Here is a 16,287-nt window from a genome sequence, read left to right on the forward strand (position 1 = left end):
GAGTTGTTTGCTCTATAAGCCATTTGTTCATACTCCACCGTGATATACAATAAGGCTGTGACAACAAAAAGGCAGGGGTCTACTAAGCTATATGGAATTGTTTTAACAAGGTCATTTAGCAATTTTTTTATATATATATTTTTTAATTATTTGATGAAACATTGAATTTGTCCTTACTGCTATTAGCCCATGCAAACACATTGAATAACAGATTCACTACATGGAACAACACATAGTCCCCCCAACTAATCTAATATTTATTTACATGTATTTAACCCTCCTGTTGTGTTCTGGTCAAATTGGACCGACTTACAAGTTTTCTCTCTGAAAAATGTTGTTAATTTAATCTGATTGTCATAAGGTTTCATGACTTTGTCCACACAGAGCATCTGAACACACAAAATACATTTAGATGATTTTCATAAATCGTAAAATTAAATGTTTTATTTAACTTTTGTACACCTGTGGTGTTCCCAGTCAAAAATGACTGGTCGTTAGAAATAAATGGGTGAGACTACAACTACTGTATAAAATGCACAGGTGCATGTGTGTTTGAGCACACACACACACACACCTCACTCCCCTTCTTGGCTTCCATGGCAACCTCCACAGGAACCTTTCCCCAATAGAATCTTTCCCCCACAGGAACCACTCCTGTTGGCATTCTCACAAACAATCACAACATTGTTTCAATAATACAGTGCCTTGCGAAAGTATTCGCCCCCCTAGAACTTTGCGACCTTTTGCCACATTTCAGGCTTAAAACATAAATATATAAAACTGTATTTTTTTGTGAAGAATCAACAACAAGTGGGTCACAATCATGAAGTGGAACGACATTTATTGGATATTTCAAACTTTTTTAACAAATCAAAAACTGAAAAATTGGGCGTGCAAAATTATTCAGCCCCTTTACTTTCAGTGCAGCAAACTCTCTCCAGAAGTTCAGTGAGGATCTCTGAATGATCCAATGTTGACCTAAATGACTAATGATGATAAATACAATCCACCTGTGTGTAATCTAGTCTCCGTATAAATGCACCTGCACTGTGATAGTCTCAGAGGTCCGTTAAAAGTGCAGAGAGCATCATGAAGAACAAGGAACACACCAGGCAGGTCCGAGATACTGTTGTGAAGAAGTTTAAAGCCGGATTTGGATACAAAAAGATCTCCCAAGCTTTAAACATCCCAAGGAGCACTGTGCAAGCGATAATATTGAAATGGAAGGAGTATCAGACCACTGCAAATCTACCAAGACCTGGCCATCCCTCTAAACATTCAGCTCATACAAGGAGAAGACTGATCAGAGATGCAGCCAAGAGGCCCATGATCACTCTGGATGAACTGCAGAGATCTACAGCTGAGGTGGGAGACTCTGTCCATAGGACAACAATCAGTCGTATATTGCACAAATCTGGCCTTTATGGAAGAGTGGCAAGAAGAAAGCCATTTCTTAAAGATATCCATAAAAAGTGTTGTTTAAAGTTTGCCACAAGCCACCTGGGAGACACACCAAACATGTGGAAGACGGTGCTCTGGTCAGATGAAACCAAAATTGAACTTTTTGGCAACAATGCAAAATGTTATGTTTGGCGTAAAAGCAACACAGCTCATCACCCTGAACACACCATCCCCACTGTCAAACATGGTGATGGCAGCATCATGGTTTAGGCCTGCTTTTCTTCAGCAGGGACAGGGAAGATGGCTAAAATTGATGGGAAGATGGATGGAGCCAAATACAGGACCATTCTAGAAGAAAACCTGATGGAGTCTGCAAAAGACCCGAGACTGGGACAGAGATTTGTCTTCCAACAAGACAATGATCCAAAACATAAAGCAAAATCTACAATGGAATGGTTCAAAAATAAACATATCCAGGTGTTAGAATGGCCAAGTCAAAGTCCAGACCTGAATCCAATCGAGAATCTGTGGAAAGAACTGAAAACTGCTGTTCACAAATGCTCTCCATCCAACCCCACTGAGCTCGAGCTGTTTTGCAAGGAGGAATGGGAAAAAATGTCAGTCTCTCGATGTGCAAAACTGATAGAGACATACCCCAAGCGACTTACAGCTGTAATCGCAGCAAAAGGTGGAGCTACAAAGTATTAACTTAAGGGGGCTGAATAATTTTGCACGCCCAATTTTTCAGTTTTTGATTTGTTAAAAAAGTTTGAAATATCCAATAAATGTCGTTCCACTTCATGATTGTGTCCCACTTGTTGTTGATTCTTCACAAAAAATACAGTTTTATATCTTTATGTTTGAAGCCTGAAATGTGGCAAAAGGTCGCAAAGTTCAAGGGGGCCGAATACTTTCGCAAGGCACTGTATATAGAACTTTTCTCGCAGCTCTGGTAAATCAAGCTTTTTTGAGGCCTTGCTCACAATTCATTCTGTGGCAGCACAATGACCAAACGATATACTGTATGTGAGGCTCTTGATCATATCTTTGATCATGACACTGGTGAGGAGGAGAAAGGCCAGGAAACTGACAGTGGAGATGCTTTTCTCACAGCTCTGGTATACTCAAAAACGAGATGTGTGAGCTCAGGTCAATGAGGCCTACAGGCCATAAATAGCAAATAGAAGTTCAAAACTTGTAATGTTCACAAGAACCTAAGTTGATAAAACGATCTAACACAACATTAGGTGATAATAAATGTATTATTATGGATTTATAATCAGCTATAATGGGGCGGTCATTTTGGACCGGGAACACAGAATGAATTAACATGAAACGAACACAACAGGAGGGTTAAACCCTTGTTTTTGGCACTAAACTATCTCCATATATACTTCCATTCATTTTTAAAACTGGTATAGGGAGACCTTCAGACATGTCTTCTGGGGCATCCTAGAGTAAAAACAACCGACACGTAGATGTTCGTGAGAGACTAATCTTTCCAGAGGCACGTACAAACTAATAGTTTGTAGGCCAATCTGTTGGGATACCTCAGGCGTTTTAGTGAGAAGACCGATTTGAGTTTTGGGATGGCTCAAGGTCTGACACTGCTCTAGCTCTGCCACCTTTCACCCCAGGTGTAGAAGTGCAACATCGGCGGATGCGGTGGATTGAGAAGCATCCATCTCTATTTTAAATTGACGGATTCTGATGTGGATTTTTTTATTATGCTAATTACATTTCTGCGGGGCCGCGGAAATCAACTTTAGGGGGATTTATTATTAACTACCGGTAACTCCTCTCATTATTTTGTTTGTCATAACAGCATTGCCTACACCAGGCATACTTTTATTTTGAAACATCCCCATGTGGAAGGAGAACTGTGTGTGTGCTTGTCTGTGTGCAAGAATACCCCCTCCTGGACATTATGGGCATCTTGGTTGTTTATTTGTTTGGTGGCTCCCAGACGCCGAGCCCATCCTCACCTCTCTCCCCCCTCAAGTCAGAGACCGATAGATTGTGGCCTCAGGCAATAATTAAGTAGCCATGCACCTCACCCTTGTGCGTGCCCTACGTTCTGTTTCTAGATTCCTATTGGTCAGTTGGCCCGATCCATGCTCTCACAAGGGTATAAATATAGGCCTCAGTTCTCGGCATATTTTTGTTTCCTCCTGGTGTTGTCCTTGTGATTATTGTCTGCTATAATTAGTCACACTTTTCTAATGCTTATTAATAATCTATTGCGTTCCTAATACAGCCCTTTTCTCTCATGTATTACTGTGTAATACAGTCCTATTACTAAGTAATAGTCCACTATTTTCTATACAGTGCTTTACTCCTGCTATTTTTGTTGTTGTTGCTTATTATAATTAATCCATTCATACTGTTCTATTCAGTGGTACTCTTCTCTGCTATTAGGTTTGTGATCACATATTCATTCTTATTTCTATTCCTGTGTAGATCATTCCAATCCGCATTATATCAATAAAGTCCTCTGTTTGGAATACTTTGGAGGTTGCATCATCAGGAGGGATTTCTTCACAGTGTGTCTGTGTGAGTGAGTGAAAGAGAGAGAGCAATGACATAGCTATGAAGGAGCTTCAGCCATTCAGGGAGGAGGAAAAGAACTCACGGACAGAATAAGCAGAGTGAAGGAGTATCTACTTCTCCAAAATCTATTTCTTCGTCTCTCATATCTCTAATATGCTGTGGTTTCACACTTTTAGGTAAGTCACCTGTTTCTCTTAACGTACTGCCACTTGTAACTTGTAAGTGTTTTTCTCTCTACAGTTTGTGTGTTTACATGTTTTCATCTTCAGACCAAATGTGTGGATAACTGCTAATTACCTACAGAATAACAAGCCATTGATTTGGTCAATCTCACTCAATTCCATATAAACTCAGTCACTTTGAATACTTCCTGGTGAATTGTCTGCCGTTTTCAGATGCACAGTGCTGGATACGACGAGATATTTCTATGCAATTTGGACTTCACCAGATAATGAATTAAATATCTCCCTAAAGTTGTTTGGTAATTGTGTGACTGCTAGCACCATGAGGCCTCACATCGTTTCCATGTCTGACAAGGGGTGGCTTTGTGATGGCATGGAAAACCCCTGAGTATGTGGGAGAATACGAATTAAACCATACAAGCATCAGATGTTAGGCATTTGCCGTGCTATAGCCACGACTCTCTTGTATGCTTGTCTGTCTTATATGTTCATGTGTAGAGATGGCATGTATCTGTCATTTATCTGCGTCTGTGCGTCGCAGGTGTGTTAAATTACACACTAAGCCTACCTTTGCCACATCTCTTACACAGCAACAAGTTAATTTATTTTGATTGATTTTTTTTGCCAGCAGTTCATGACTAGTACCATGAGTGTTCAGTGATAACATCAATATCAAGGATGATATATACTGTAACTGTCTAATTACCTCCTGCTGGTTTTCTTTGACCCAGTCATATCAACATACCCTTTCTTCGGAGTACCAGAAGGAGTGTCTAACTCCCTCAGGACACATCATTGTTCTGATGGCCAACACTGGGCAACAGGATGACCAACTGGCCCAGAGTGACAGCGTGGGTGCAGGAAAACACAACAGGCACCACTATGGGTCCTGCCCAGCCCCAGATGCACAACATCCAGGGGGTCACCAACGACTCCCAAATAGAGCTCAGTCCCCATCCAACAGCAACATCTTTAATGAACTCTGTCCATACACTGAGACAGACCCACTTTTCCCCAATGGACACATGCCTGGCTCCAAGGTCAATGAGGAAGTTATGGAGAAGGACCCAGAGGATTGTAGTGCCCAGGATGGTGTCAGAGAGATGCCCAGTGAGTCTGTCAGGTCCATGGTTTTGCAGATACTGGTGCCCTTCCTACTGGCTGGACTGGGGACGGTGTCAGCTGGGATGTTACTGGACGTAGTTCAGGTGAGGTACTTATAAATTGCAAGGTTTCTGTATTTGTTTATCTATTCTTGCATTATGTGTTGGTGTGTTTACTGCATGGTTCATGTATTGTATTGTGTGTTTGTATGTTGATTCTGTTGCATTGTGTGTTGGTCTGTCTAGTTTTTCGGGTGTTGGTGTGTCCACTGCATCGTGCGTCAGTCTATTGCATTATATTTGGTGTATTATTCCACTGTGTGTTGTTGTGGCAGCATTGGGAGGTGTTCCAGAGAGTCACAGAGATCTTCATCCTGGTGCCAGCTCTACTGGGCCTGAAAGGAAACCTGGAGATGACACTGGCTTCCAGACTTTCAACAGCAGTGAGTACACACATAAACACACACAATTAATCCATACACCAACACAGTGGGAAGTCCATTCCTTACATTGTTTCTCCCTTGTATTGTGAGTTCTCTGTCCCTGTGTGAAAGTCCTCACCTGCCTGTAAAGAACATGGCACTGGACAACTTCCTGCAATACAAGACTGGACTAATCTGACTAGAACCTATACTGCATATATGACTCTGAATCTACCCTCCCTAGCTGTCTATTGTGCATACAGGATGTGTGGTGTGTTATTGGACTTTTGACCACGACTTAATCTGCTGACTGGCATGAGAGCATATTCTGTTTCTGATTCTAGAATGCCTGACCCGCTCTAGTAACTGACTGTTTGGCGTCTAGGTGTAGCAGGTAAGGCAGAGTCAGGCGCAGGACACAGAGATGAGTAATTCACGTTACTTTACTAAAAACAACAAATATTCCAAGAAGGAAAAATAATCAAGCTCACAAATACAGACCAACTTACAACGAACAAACACACACAAAACCATGGGGGAACCAGAGGGTTAAATAAGGAACATATAATTATGGGAATGGAAACCAGGTGTGTACAATGAAGACAAAACAAATGGAAAATGAAAAGTGGATCGGTGTCAGCTAGAAAACTGGTGACGTCGACCGCCGCCCGAACAAGGAGAGGGACCAATTTCGGCAGCAGTCGTGACACTGACGCTCTCCCACTCATCAATCATACAGTATGAAATTCGGTGTTAATAAGTTTATGAGAGAGAAAGATCAATCACATTTATTTTTAAACCCCTTTTTATATCATCAGTTTTCACAAAGTGCTTATACAGAAACCCAGCCTAAAACTCAAAAGAGCAAGCAATGCAGGTGTAGACGCATGGTGGCTAGGAAAAACTCCCTAGAAATGCAGGAACCTAAGGAAGAAACCTAGAGAGGAACCAGGCTCTGAGTGGTGGCCAGTCCTCTTCTGGCTGCGCGGGGTGGGGATTATAAGAGTACTTGACCATTAAGGCCAGATCGATATTCAAGATTTTCAAACGTTCATAGATGACCAGCAGGGTCAGAAAGAGGATTATAGAGGGAGCATACTTACGATCACACAGGACATCAGAGGACATCAGATAAGACAGGAGAATTACACCAGATAAAACAGACTGACCCTGATCCTAGCACATAAACTATTGCAGCATAATACTGGGAACTGAGACGGGGGGGGGACACTGTGGCCCCGTTCAAAGTTACCCCCAGACAGGGCCAACCAGGCAGGATATAACTCCACCCACTTTGCCAAAGCACAGCCACCAAAGGGATATCAACAGACTACCCTTAGATTGTGACCCTGAGGCTGAGTATAGCCCACAAAGATCTCTCCCACCACAAGAGCCCAAGGAGTGCACAAAACCGGACAGGAAGATCACATCATGGACAACCCACTCAAGTCAAGTATAGCAAAAAAAGCCTGGCATGATGTGATGCACCCATCCTAGGGATGGCATTGGAGAGCGCAAGCAAGCCAATGATTCAGGCCCTATAACAGGGTCTGAGGCAGAGAATTCCAGTGGAGAGAGGGTAGTCGGCCAGGCATAGACAGCGAGGCTGGTTCGTCACTCCAGTGCCTTGCCATTCACCTTCGCGCCCCTGGGCCAGACTAAACTCAATCATAGGACCTACTCAAGAGATGAGTCTTCAGTAAAGACTTAAAGGTTGAGACCGAGTCTATGTCTCTCACATTTATTGACAGACCATTCCATAAAAATGTAGCTCTATAGGAGAAAGACTCCAGCTGTTTGCTTTGAAACTCTAGGAACAATAGGGAGGCCTGCGTCTTGTGATCGTAGTGTACGTATAGGTATGTACGGCAGGACCAACTCATAGAAATAGGTAGGAGCAATTCCATGTAATTGTAACGAGTGCGCTGAGAGTCGGGAAGCAAGTTCAGGGAGTGAGTGTTTTAAATAAATGAAACACGTAACACAAACAACGCACCAACATGAAAACAGAGTCAATAACACTTGAGGAAAGAACCAAGGGGAGTGACAGATACAGGGAAGATAATCAATCAGAGAGGTGATGGAGTCCAGGTGATTCTGAGGATGCACAGGTGTGCGTAACGATGGTGACAGGTGAGTGCCATAACAAGCAGCCTGGTGACCTAGAGGCCGGAGAGGGAGCACATAGTGACAGTAATGCTTTGTAGATTAGCAGTAAAACCTTGAAATCAGCCCTAGCCTTAACACAAAGCCACTGTAGAGAGACTTTTATATGTTCGTCAAAAGAGAGATCAGGGTCCAGAGTAACGCCGAGGTCCTTTACAGTTTATTTGCGACGACTGCACAACCATTGAGATTCAGCAGATCTCTTTGATTCTTGGGACCTAGAACTAGCATTTCTGTTTTGCCTGAGTTTAAAAGTAAATATTTTCCGCCATCCGCTTCTTTATGTCTGAAACACAGGCTTCCAGGAAGCCTGCTTTTCAATAAGCATGTCCTAGCTGTCAGGCCTAATAAATGGTCATAGTCATGACACAGATATGTTGATGCTTTAGTCAAGACTGAGTATGGGATTTTACACTGAGAAAAGATAACATTCATGATTTTGTCCTTGTCAGGTGAATGTGGGGGAAATGGAGACAGCCAAAGAGAAATGGAGTTTGATTATTGGGAACCTGGCACTAAAACAGGTGATTTACTTTATGGCTGATACTGTCCAGTGTTTCCAGGTTTCTATGACATATGATCTATAATGAATTACAATATGAGTGAAAAGTATTCATAAAAAAAAAAAAAAGTGAATTAGTTATGTTAAAAAAATAAGCTTTTCTGTGTTGGAATGGTGTGGGCGTACCCTAACAACAAAATGGTGTGAGTCATTGATGTGAGTAGACCACTGATTGGCCAGCTTGTCCTCCTCAGGAGGATGACATCATCCATTTTTTAAATGGTCTGTTTGAGGTGGGGTCTTGAAGTGTTTTTTTCTCTCCAATTTATGCTTTGCCCACAAATACGAGTACCTTATGAGGTAATAGAATATTAACTTTAAAAGTGAGATTTTCACTGGAAAGTGACTTTAAATATGTCCCCCAAACCTTTACTTGTACTTCTTAGCCTTAACAAATGCCTAGTGTACAAAGAGTTTTTCTTTCTCCAGATGCAAGCCACAGTGCTGGGTCTACTGGCTGCCCTGACAGCGGTGGTCTTGGGCTGGGTACTGGAGGGAGATATGCTTCTCAACCACGCTGCTCTCCTCTGCTCAGCCAGCGTAACTACTGCCTTCCTTGCTTCCTTGCTGCAGGGTAAGGAGAACAGCGAGACCTGTCCATACCCTTAACCCACATCATACCTACAGTACAGTACAATGGGTTTTAGGTCACGGCTCAAACAGCTAGCTAGGTATTGACAGGAACGGACGAGCTATCTGTTCCTGTCTATCCCCACTGCACCTCTCATTCTCCTACACAGGTTCATGCATGCCAATTCCTCCATGCGGAGAGGCCCTTTTCACTAGCATCTTAGTGTGAGGCGACAGTCTCTTCATTATAGGGAAGCCCACATAAAAAAATACTACACTTTTACTACAGAATACTATAGTACTTAATGTAGAATTCTATATAATTTTGTAGTATACTGTGTAGAATCCTATACTCCACACTGTGTGGACTGTAGTATCCCTCGAGCATGTAGTGCTTACTTACTTTTTGGATCGATTGGACTGCTAGCTAGCTTTACTGCTAGCTTTGTCAATGCGGTTTTGATTTGAATGTGCTGGCCTTAGGGAGTTCATGCCCTCGATCGTGTAGTGCTTTCTATATAATTGTTTAGTATACTGTAGAATACTATACTATACACTGTAGTATCCCTTGATTTATTTTTTTATTTGACTATTTAAAAACACAATATAAGCACAAATGTGGATACAATGCATTTAGAAATTTGATGAGAATAATACAAAAAAAGGGGTCCTAGTTCAAACATCCAACATATTACACATTTACAGCTAACCCACATTAAAAAATACTATAGTATACTATGGTCTAAATACAGTAGTATATTTATATACTATAGTATTCACTGTTGTGTTTTTTTGCAGACATGAGTGTAGTATACTATAGCATTCACTGTAGTGTTTTTGCAGACATGACTGTAGCATATTGTGGTAACACCTGCCGACTAGGGTTAGCTAAACTGGCACGACTTCAAGACTACCCCAGTTACTGTTTAATTAGGGGAACAACTAAACCAGAACACAAGACACACAGGTTCATGACAGGCCACCTATTGAGTTGGGGCAAAAGTTCTGAGAAATTGTAACATCTAAACATTAGACACAGGTTCTAGACCCATTAAAGGAAAACACTACAAAGGCAGATAAAGAACAAGCAAAGTTTAGTAAAAGCTGAGGATTAGGTTTGCTTGTTTGACACAGATAAATAACACACATTAACAAGAGTACACCAAAATGACTTCATAGATCTGTTACTTCCACGAGACAGCTTTCTGAAATACAAGAGTGCTTTCACAGAAATGTCATTGACCTAGTTCAGAAGATTACCAAAAATAGTGACAAACAATACTGTACTTCTGATGGTACAAAAGAAAGAACAGTTAACCACAGAATTGACATAAACAATAGATATTGTAGAAATAGAAATGACTTTACTTAGACAGAGCCCTTTTTGGAGGGCACAGCCTGTACCTCAAACCAGCAACGCACAGCCTGTACCTCAAACCAGCAACGCACAGCCTGTACCTCAAACCAGCAACGCACAGCCTGTACCTCAATCCAGCAACGCACAGCCTGTACCTCAATCCAGCAACGCACAGCCTGTACCTCAAACCAGCAACGCACAGCCTGTACCTCAAACCAGCAACGCACAGCCTGTACCTCAAACCAGCAACGCCGCTCCAAACAAGGTGACTTCAAATAGAAGGCCATGATTGCAGTGGCCTTACATAATGAAAATCAGACATATTGTCACTCAGGGAAAAACTCACTGATGGTCAAAGTCAACATATACCATTCAGAACAATCGACTACACCCCAAACATTTCTTCTAGACAACATTGTCACAAAATGGTTCCTCGCAGAAATAAACGACCAGCAACACCATACAACCTGTACACACAAAGGTTATTCACAGTAAAAAGCTCTCACCTGAACATGACCACGGGGTGCTTTTATACATTTCCTACATGTCCTCCAATAATAAGGGTCCCCAAGGGAAACACTGATGTTTAGGTGAGGGTTACGGTGCTGCCCATCTACTGAGCAGCTGGAGGCAGAGACGCAGTTCAGTTTAAAAGTCTTTCTAGATTCCGGTATTGGAGATGATACATGGCAGGGAATGATTGACAGTTGTAGACATGAGATGCTTGTCTTGAATGGAGACTTGGTTGGCGTTGTACGTAGTATGGTTTATCTAAAAGGACACAAAGGTGCAAATAATAACGGGCAATAACAGCAATGAACATATGTAATTAATGGCAATCACTAGTAAATACTATAGTATAATAGTCATGTCCGCAAAAACACTATATAATATATACTCCTGTTTCAAATCAAATTGTATTTGTCACATGCGTAGAATACAGTGAAATGCTTACTTACAAGCCATTAACCAACAATGCAGTTTTAAGAACCCCCCCCCAAAAAAAAAAGTAAGAGATAAGAATAACAAATAATTAAAAAGCAGCAGTAAATAACAATTGCGGGGCTATATACAGGAGGTACCGGTACAGAGTCAATGTGCGGGGGCACCGGTGTCGAGGTAATTGAGGTATTTATGTACATGTAGGTAAGATTTTTAAAGTGGCTATGCATAGATAATAACAGAGAGTAGCAGCGGCGTAAAAGGGGGGCAATGCAAATAGTCTGAGTAGCCATTTGATTAGCTGTTCAGGAGTCTTATGGCTTGGGGGTAGAAGCTGTTTAGATGCCTCTTGGACCTAGACTTGGCACTCCATTACCGCTTGCCATGCGGTAGCAGAGAGTCTATGACTAGGGTGGCTGGAGTCTTTGACAATCTTCAGAGCCTTCCTCTGACACCGCCTGGTATAGAGGTCCTGGATGGCAGGAAACTTGGCCCCGGTGATGTACTGGGCCGTACGCACTACCCTTTGTAGTACCTTGCGGTCGGAGGCCGAGCAGTTGCCATACCAGGCAGTGATGCAACCCGTCAGGATGCTCTCGATGGTGCAGCTGTAAAACCTTTTGAGGACCTGAGGACCCATGCCAAATCTTTTCAGTCTCCTGAGGGGGAATAGGTTTTGTCGTGCCCTCTTCACTTTATGTATAAGTGGGTAACCTGTACAGATGTGAGGTGTAATATGGAAATGTTTTTTCTTTGCATATCTCACTCCCGCTGAGAGAGTGGGGTCACGGACGATCAGCCATTATTGACGGCGACCCTGGAGCAATTAGGGTCAACTGCCTTTCTCAAGGGCAAGTGGCGCAACACTCCTTACCGCCAGGCTACCTGCTGTCCTACAGTGAACACTACAGTAAAGTCTGCAAAAACCGTACATTGAATACTATAGTATATAAATATAGTAATACTACAGTATTTAGACCATAGTATACTGTAGTATTTTTTTCTACATACACTACCATAACCTCTCTCTGAGGCACATTATCTCTTACTCATCCATTTATATGTACAATTATTCCAACTTAATTGCAAAACTGTACACTTCTGCTGTATTCCTGGAAAAGCCTGAATGCTCTTTCTATTTGAGATGTACAGAATATAATCATCTGAGACCAGGAAGCTTAGCTACAACTGACATTGTAGGTTTCTTCTGTATCAGACCTTTTTTGTTGCAAAACCATTTTGTTATGACTCAAATAAAACCAATGCTTGGGATCTGAAAGGCAGACCTGACTCTGTAAGGCAGAGTTTGTGATCTAGCTAGAACACCCAAATTAATTATTCATATGGTTAATTTTCATTGGAATGATGGGTACTGATCGGTCCACAGAATAACATGCTATTTTATCTGCCTTGGAATGTAAATATGTATCAACTAATTCAACTTGACCATCTGTGTTTACAGATATTTGATTTGCATTTACCACTTGATAAAAGCGGAAGTGAATAATACCACTGTAGGCCATTACAGTCCCTTGTCCCTTCCCCCAGTCTTACGCTTCTCCCAGCTGTCACCACATTGCTTTCATCCGTTCAACTCTTGGCTGCTCAATTCATGCACCTTGGTTGGAGAGTTGTGCAACTGAACAGTAGCCTGAATCTGACTCGACTGTGTTGTCTTCTCCCAGGGATCATCATGGTGGGAGTGATCACCGGCTCCAAGAGGATTGGCATCAACCCAGACAATGTGGCCACGCCCATCGCTGCCAGCTTTGGTGACCTCATCACCCTGGCCATCCTGGCCTGCCTGAGCCAGGGGCTCTACGAATGCATAGGTATAAATCAAGAGGTTTAGCTTTCAGGCCACTAGGGGGCAGTCTGGGCCCATTTACTGGAATGTCATAGCTACATTTACAGCTCTGACTCATCTGGCTAGCTATCAACTATATTTGTTTAGCTAGTGTGTGTCTGCTCCTTTCCCTGTCTCCACAGAGTTGTATCCCTATGTGTCGTACCTGGTGTGTCTGTTCTTCCTCGGACTGACCCCTCTGTGGGTGGTCGTCTCCTCCAGAAACCCAGCAAGTCGCATTCTACTCTACACAGGCTGGGAACCAATCATCACTGCCATGCTCATCAGCAGGTCTGCTTCCCTGTTCCGTGGCCCTGAATTCCAGTCACAGCATTCAAATGGAAATACCATCCTTTAATAAGTATTTTTCTCTAGTATCGGAGGACTCATCTTGGACACAACTGTATCAGACCCGAACATGGTGGGAATGATAGTCTACACGCCAGTTATGAATGGTGAGACAAGGATCTGGATTTTTAGAAGCATACATTCAGGAACCTTCAAGAAAATGGTAAGTCACAAGATCTCTCCAAATGTATGATCATTGTGTATTCTTCATCTCAATCTAGGTATTGGGGGGAACCTGGTTGCCATCCAGTCCAGTCGTATAGCCACTGATCTGTACCACCACTGCCCACCGAGGCAGGTGCCTGAGGATCGCAGGAGCTGCTACAACCCCTGCAGGACCTTCTGTGGCTCAGGTAATGACACGCACATGTAGACAGGCTCATGCACATGACCAGTCCCTTTAACATACCTGTGAACACAAAAGGAATGAAATGTTCTGTTGTCAGGTGTATTCTCTGTCAGTTAACCATATCTACCTCTGACAGGAGCCAATCATCGCTCTGCACAGGTGCTGCTCCTGTTGGTCGTACCGGGTCACCTGATTTTCCTGTACACAATCCACTTGATGAAGGGCAGCACCTCTCCCACACCTGTCTTCATCATCTTCTTCCTAGCTGTAGCCCTCCTACAGGTAAATCAGGAAGCAAGAGTGATCAGTTTGGTCAATGTCTGTGTCTCAGTAGTCATAAGTGGATTCTTTCTCCTCTGCTCCTTCATTAACACTGATACTATAATTAAACAATAAGGACCAAGGGGGTGTGGTATACGGCCAATATACCACAACTAAAGGCTGTTCTTACGCACGAAGTGACATGGAGTGCCTGGACACAGCCTTTAGCAGTGGTATATTGGCCATATATCACAAACCCCAGAGGTGCCTTATTACTATTATAAACTGCTTACCAACGTAATTAGAGCAGTACAAATAAATGTTTTGCCATAACCATGGTTTTGTTCTGATATATCACTACTGACAGTCAATCAGCATTCAGGGCTCGAACCACCCAGTTTATAATAAAGGGCTGAATCTTTCTCTCTCCCTTCTGTTAGGTCTTCACACTGCTATGTATTGCTGACTTGATGATCCCTTGTCTGTGGCGGACAGGCAAAGACCCTGACAGTTACTCCATCCCCTACCTCACTGCTCTGGCGGATCTATTGGGCACAGCCCTCCTGGTTCTGGCCTTCTTCCTGCTCTGGCTTGTAGGGGAGAAAGTTCCCTCTGGAGACTGACACCCTGGGTGCTTCATATTCTCCCATTCTCCTTTCATTCTGCCTGGGTGAAAGCAGACATTTCAACTGCTTTCACCAATCCAGCCCTATTGGATCTGTGATTGTTTTTAAAGTAAGGTTGGACACATTCAAGCAAGGCCTGAGATAATGTAGGGCCTTAGGAAAATGCAGGTGGCTCTACTAAAATCTGGCAGCAGAATTATTTTAATTTCAGGGTTTCTTTCTCAATGGGGGTAAGTGTCCAACCCCCTGTTTGGAGTTTTTCTGCTGAATTTCCTCACCTGGGGTACTTCTATAGGCATTCTGTGCCAACGAAAATGAGGGTGATGTACATTTGGTTCAATATTGTGGGCAGGCAGCATTTTAATTGTAACATAATATGTAATATACATGTTTTCTAAAATGTCTGTTATAGAATATAATTTCCCTTTAATCTACATACATGGGTGAGTTTTCACAATGTGAATCAATAATATTGCAGTATTACTTACTTATTGTGTGACTGTTGTATGTTATTACATTGTTTTGTGAGAGTTGAGAAAGAGTCCAATCTGTCTAATAAAGAAAAATAGGATTTCATTTGGTTGATATTTAATAGGTAATTTACTCTCTCCTGCATATAGTTTAACATACAATAGTTGTTTCTGCCTCAGCAGGTGCATCAGTCTGATGAGTAGTCTACCTTTCAGGTACAAGTGGAGACAGTACTCTATTATCACCAACAAACTAGAATGGTCCAAACACTACTAAGACAGTTGTGAAGAGGGCACGACAAAGCATATTCCCCTGTAGGAAACTAAAAAGATTTGGCATGGGTCCTGAGATCCTCAAAAGGTTCTACAGCTGCAACATCGAGAGCATTGTGACATCACTGCATGGTACAGCAATTGCTTGGCCTCTGACCGCAAGGCACTACAGAGGGTAGTGCGTACGGCCCAGTACATCACTGGGGCTAAGCAGCCGTCCAGGACCTCTACACCAGGCAGTGTCAGAGGAAGGCCCTAATATTGGTCAAAGACCCCAGCCACAGATTGTTCTCTCTACTACCGCATGGCAGCCGGTACCGGAGTGCCAAGTCTTGGACAAAAAGGCTTCTCAACAGTTTTTACCCCCAAGCCATAAGACTCCTGAAAAGGCAATCAAATGGCTACCTGGACCATTTGCATTGTGTCCCCCCCAACCCCTATTTTACGCTGCCACTCTCTGTTTATCATATATACAGTCACTAACTATACATACAATGTACATACCTCAACTGGCCCGACCAAACAGTGCTCCCGCACATTGGCTAACCAGGCTATCTGCATTGTGTACCGCCACCCACCACCCCCTCTTTTACGCTACTGCTCCTCTGTTCATCATATATGTATAGTCACTTTAACCATACCTACATGTACATACTACCTCAATCAGCCTGACTAACCGGTGTCTGTATGTAGCCTCGCTACTGTTTTTCCCTGTCTTTCTACTGTTTTTATTTCTTTACTTACCTATTGTTCACCTAATACCTTTTTTGTACTATTGGTTAGAGCTATTGTAAGTAAGCATTTCACTAAGGTCTGCTTCACCTGTTGTATTCCGCGCATGTGACAAATGAACTATGAT

At 42.6% G+C, this 16,287-nt stretch overlaps 1 protein-coding gene and 1 long non-coding RNA gene across 2 annotated transcripts; one reads left to right on the forward strand and one right to left on the reverse strand.

Annotated features, from left to right (window-relative positions):
• The first annotated feature begins 3,943 nt into the window (after positions 1-3,943).
• slc41a2a (solute carrier family 41 member 2a) lies at positions 3,944-15,261 on the forward strand. The gene is made up of 11 exons (XM_035737716.2): positions 3,944-4,127; positions 4,865-5,341; positions 5,572-5,679; positions 8,277-8,348; positions 8,816-8,960; positions 12,941-13,087; positions 13,245-13,392; positions 13,477-13,556; positions 13,671-13,802; positions 13,935-14,080; positions 14,500-15,261. The coding sequence occupies exons 2-11, from the start codon at positions 4,937-4,939 to the stop codon at positions 14,680-14,682; spliced, it is 1,566 nt and encodes a 521-aa protein (XP_035593609.1). The 5' UTR covers positions 3,944-4,127; positions 4,865-4,936; the 3' UTR covers positions 14,683-15,261.
• Positions 9,527-16,281, reverse strand: LOC118359273 (uncharacterized). The gene is made up of 3 exons (XR_004820633.2): positions 16,173-16,281; positions 13,926-14,074; positions 9,527-11,084 (listed from the first exon to the last, which is right to left on the reverse strand). It is a non-coding gene; the product is annotated as an uncharacterized LOC118359273 (long non-coding RNA).
• Between the last annotated feature and the right edge of the window lie 6 nt (positions 16,282-16,287).

This window comes from Oncorhynchus keta, chromosome 26 (assembly GCF_023373465.1).
Source record: "Oncorhynchus keta strain PuntledgeMale-10-30-2019 chromosome 26, Oket_V2, whole genome shotgun sequence".
Lineage (NCBI taxonomy): Eukaryota > Metazoa > Chordata > Actinopteri > Salmoniformes > Salmonidae > Oncorhynchus > Oncorhynchus keta.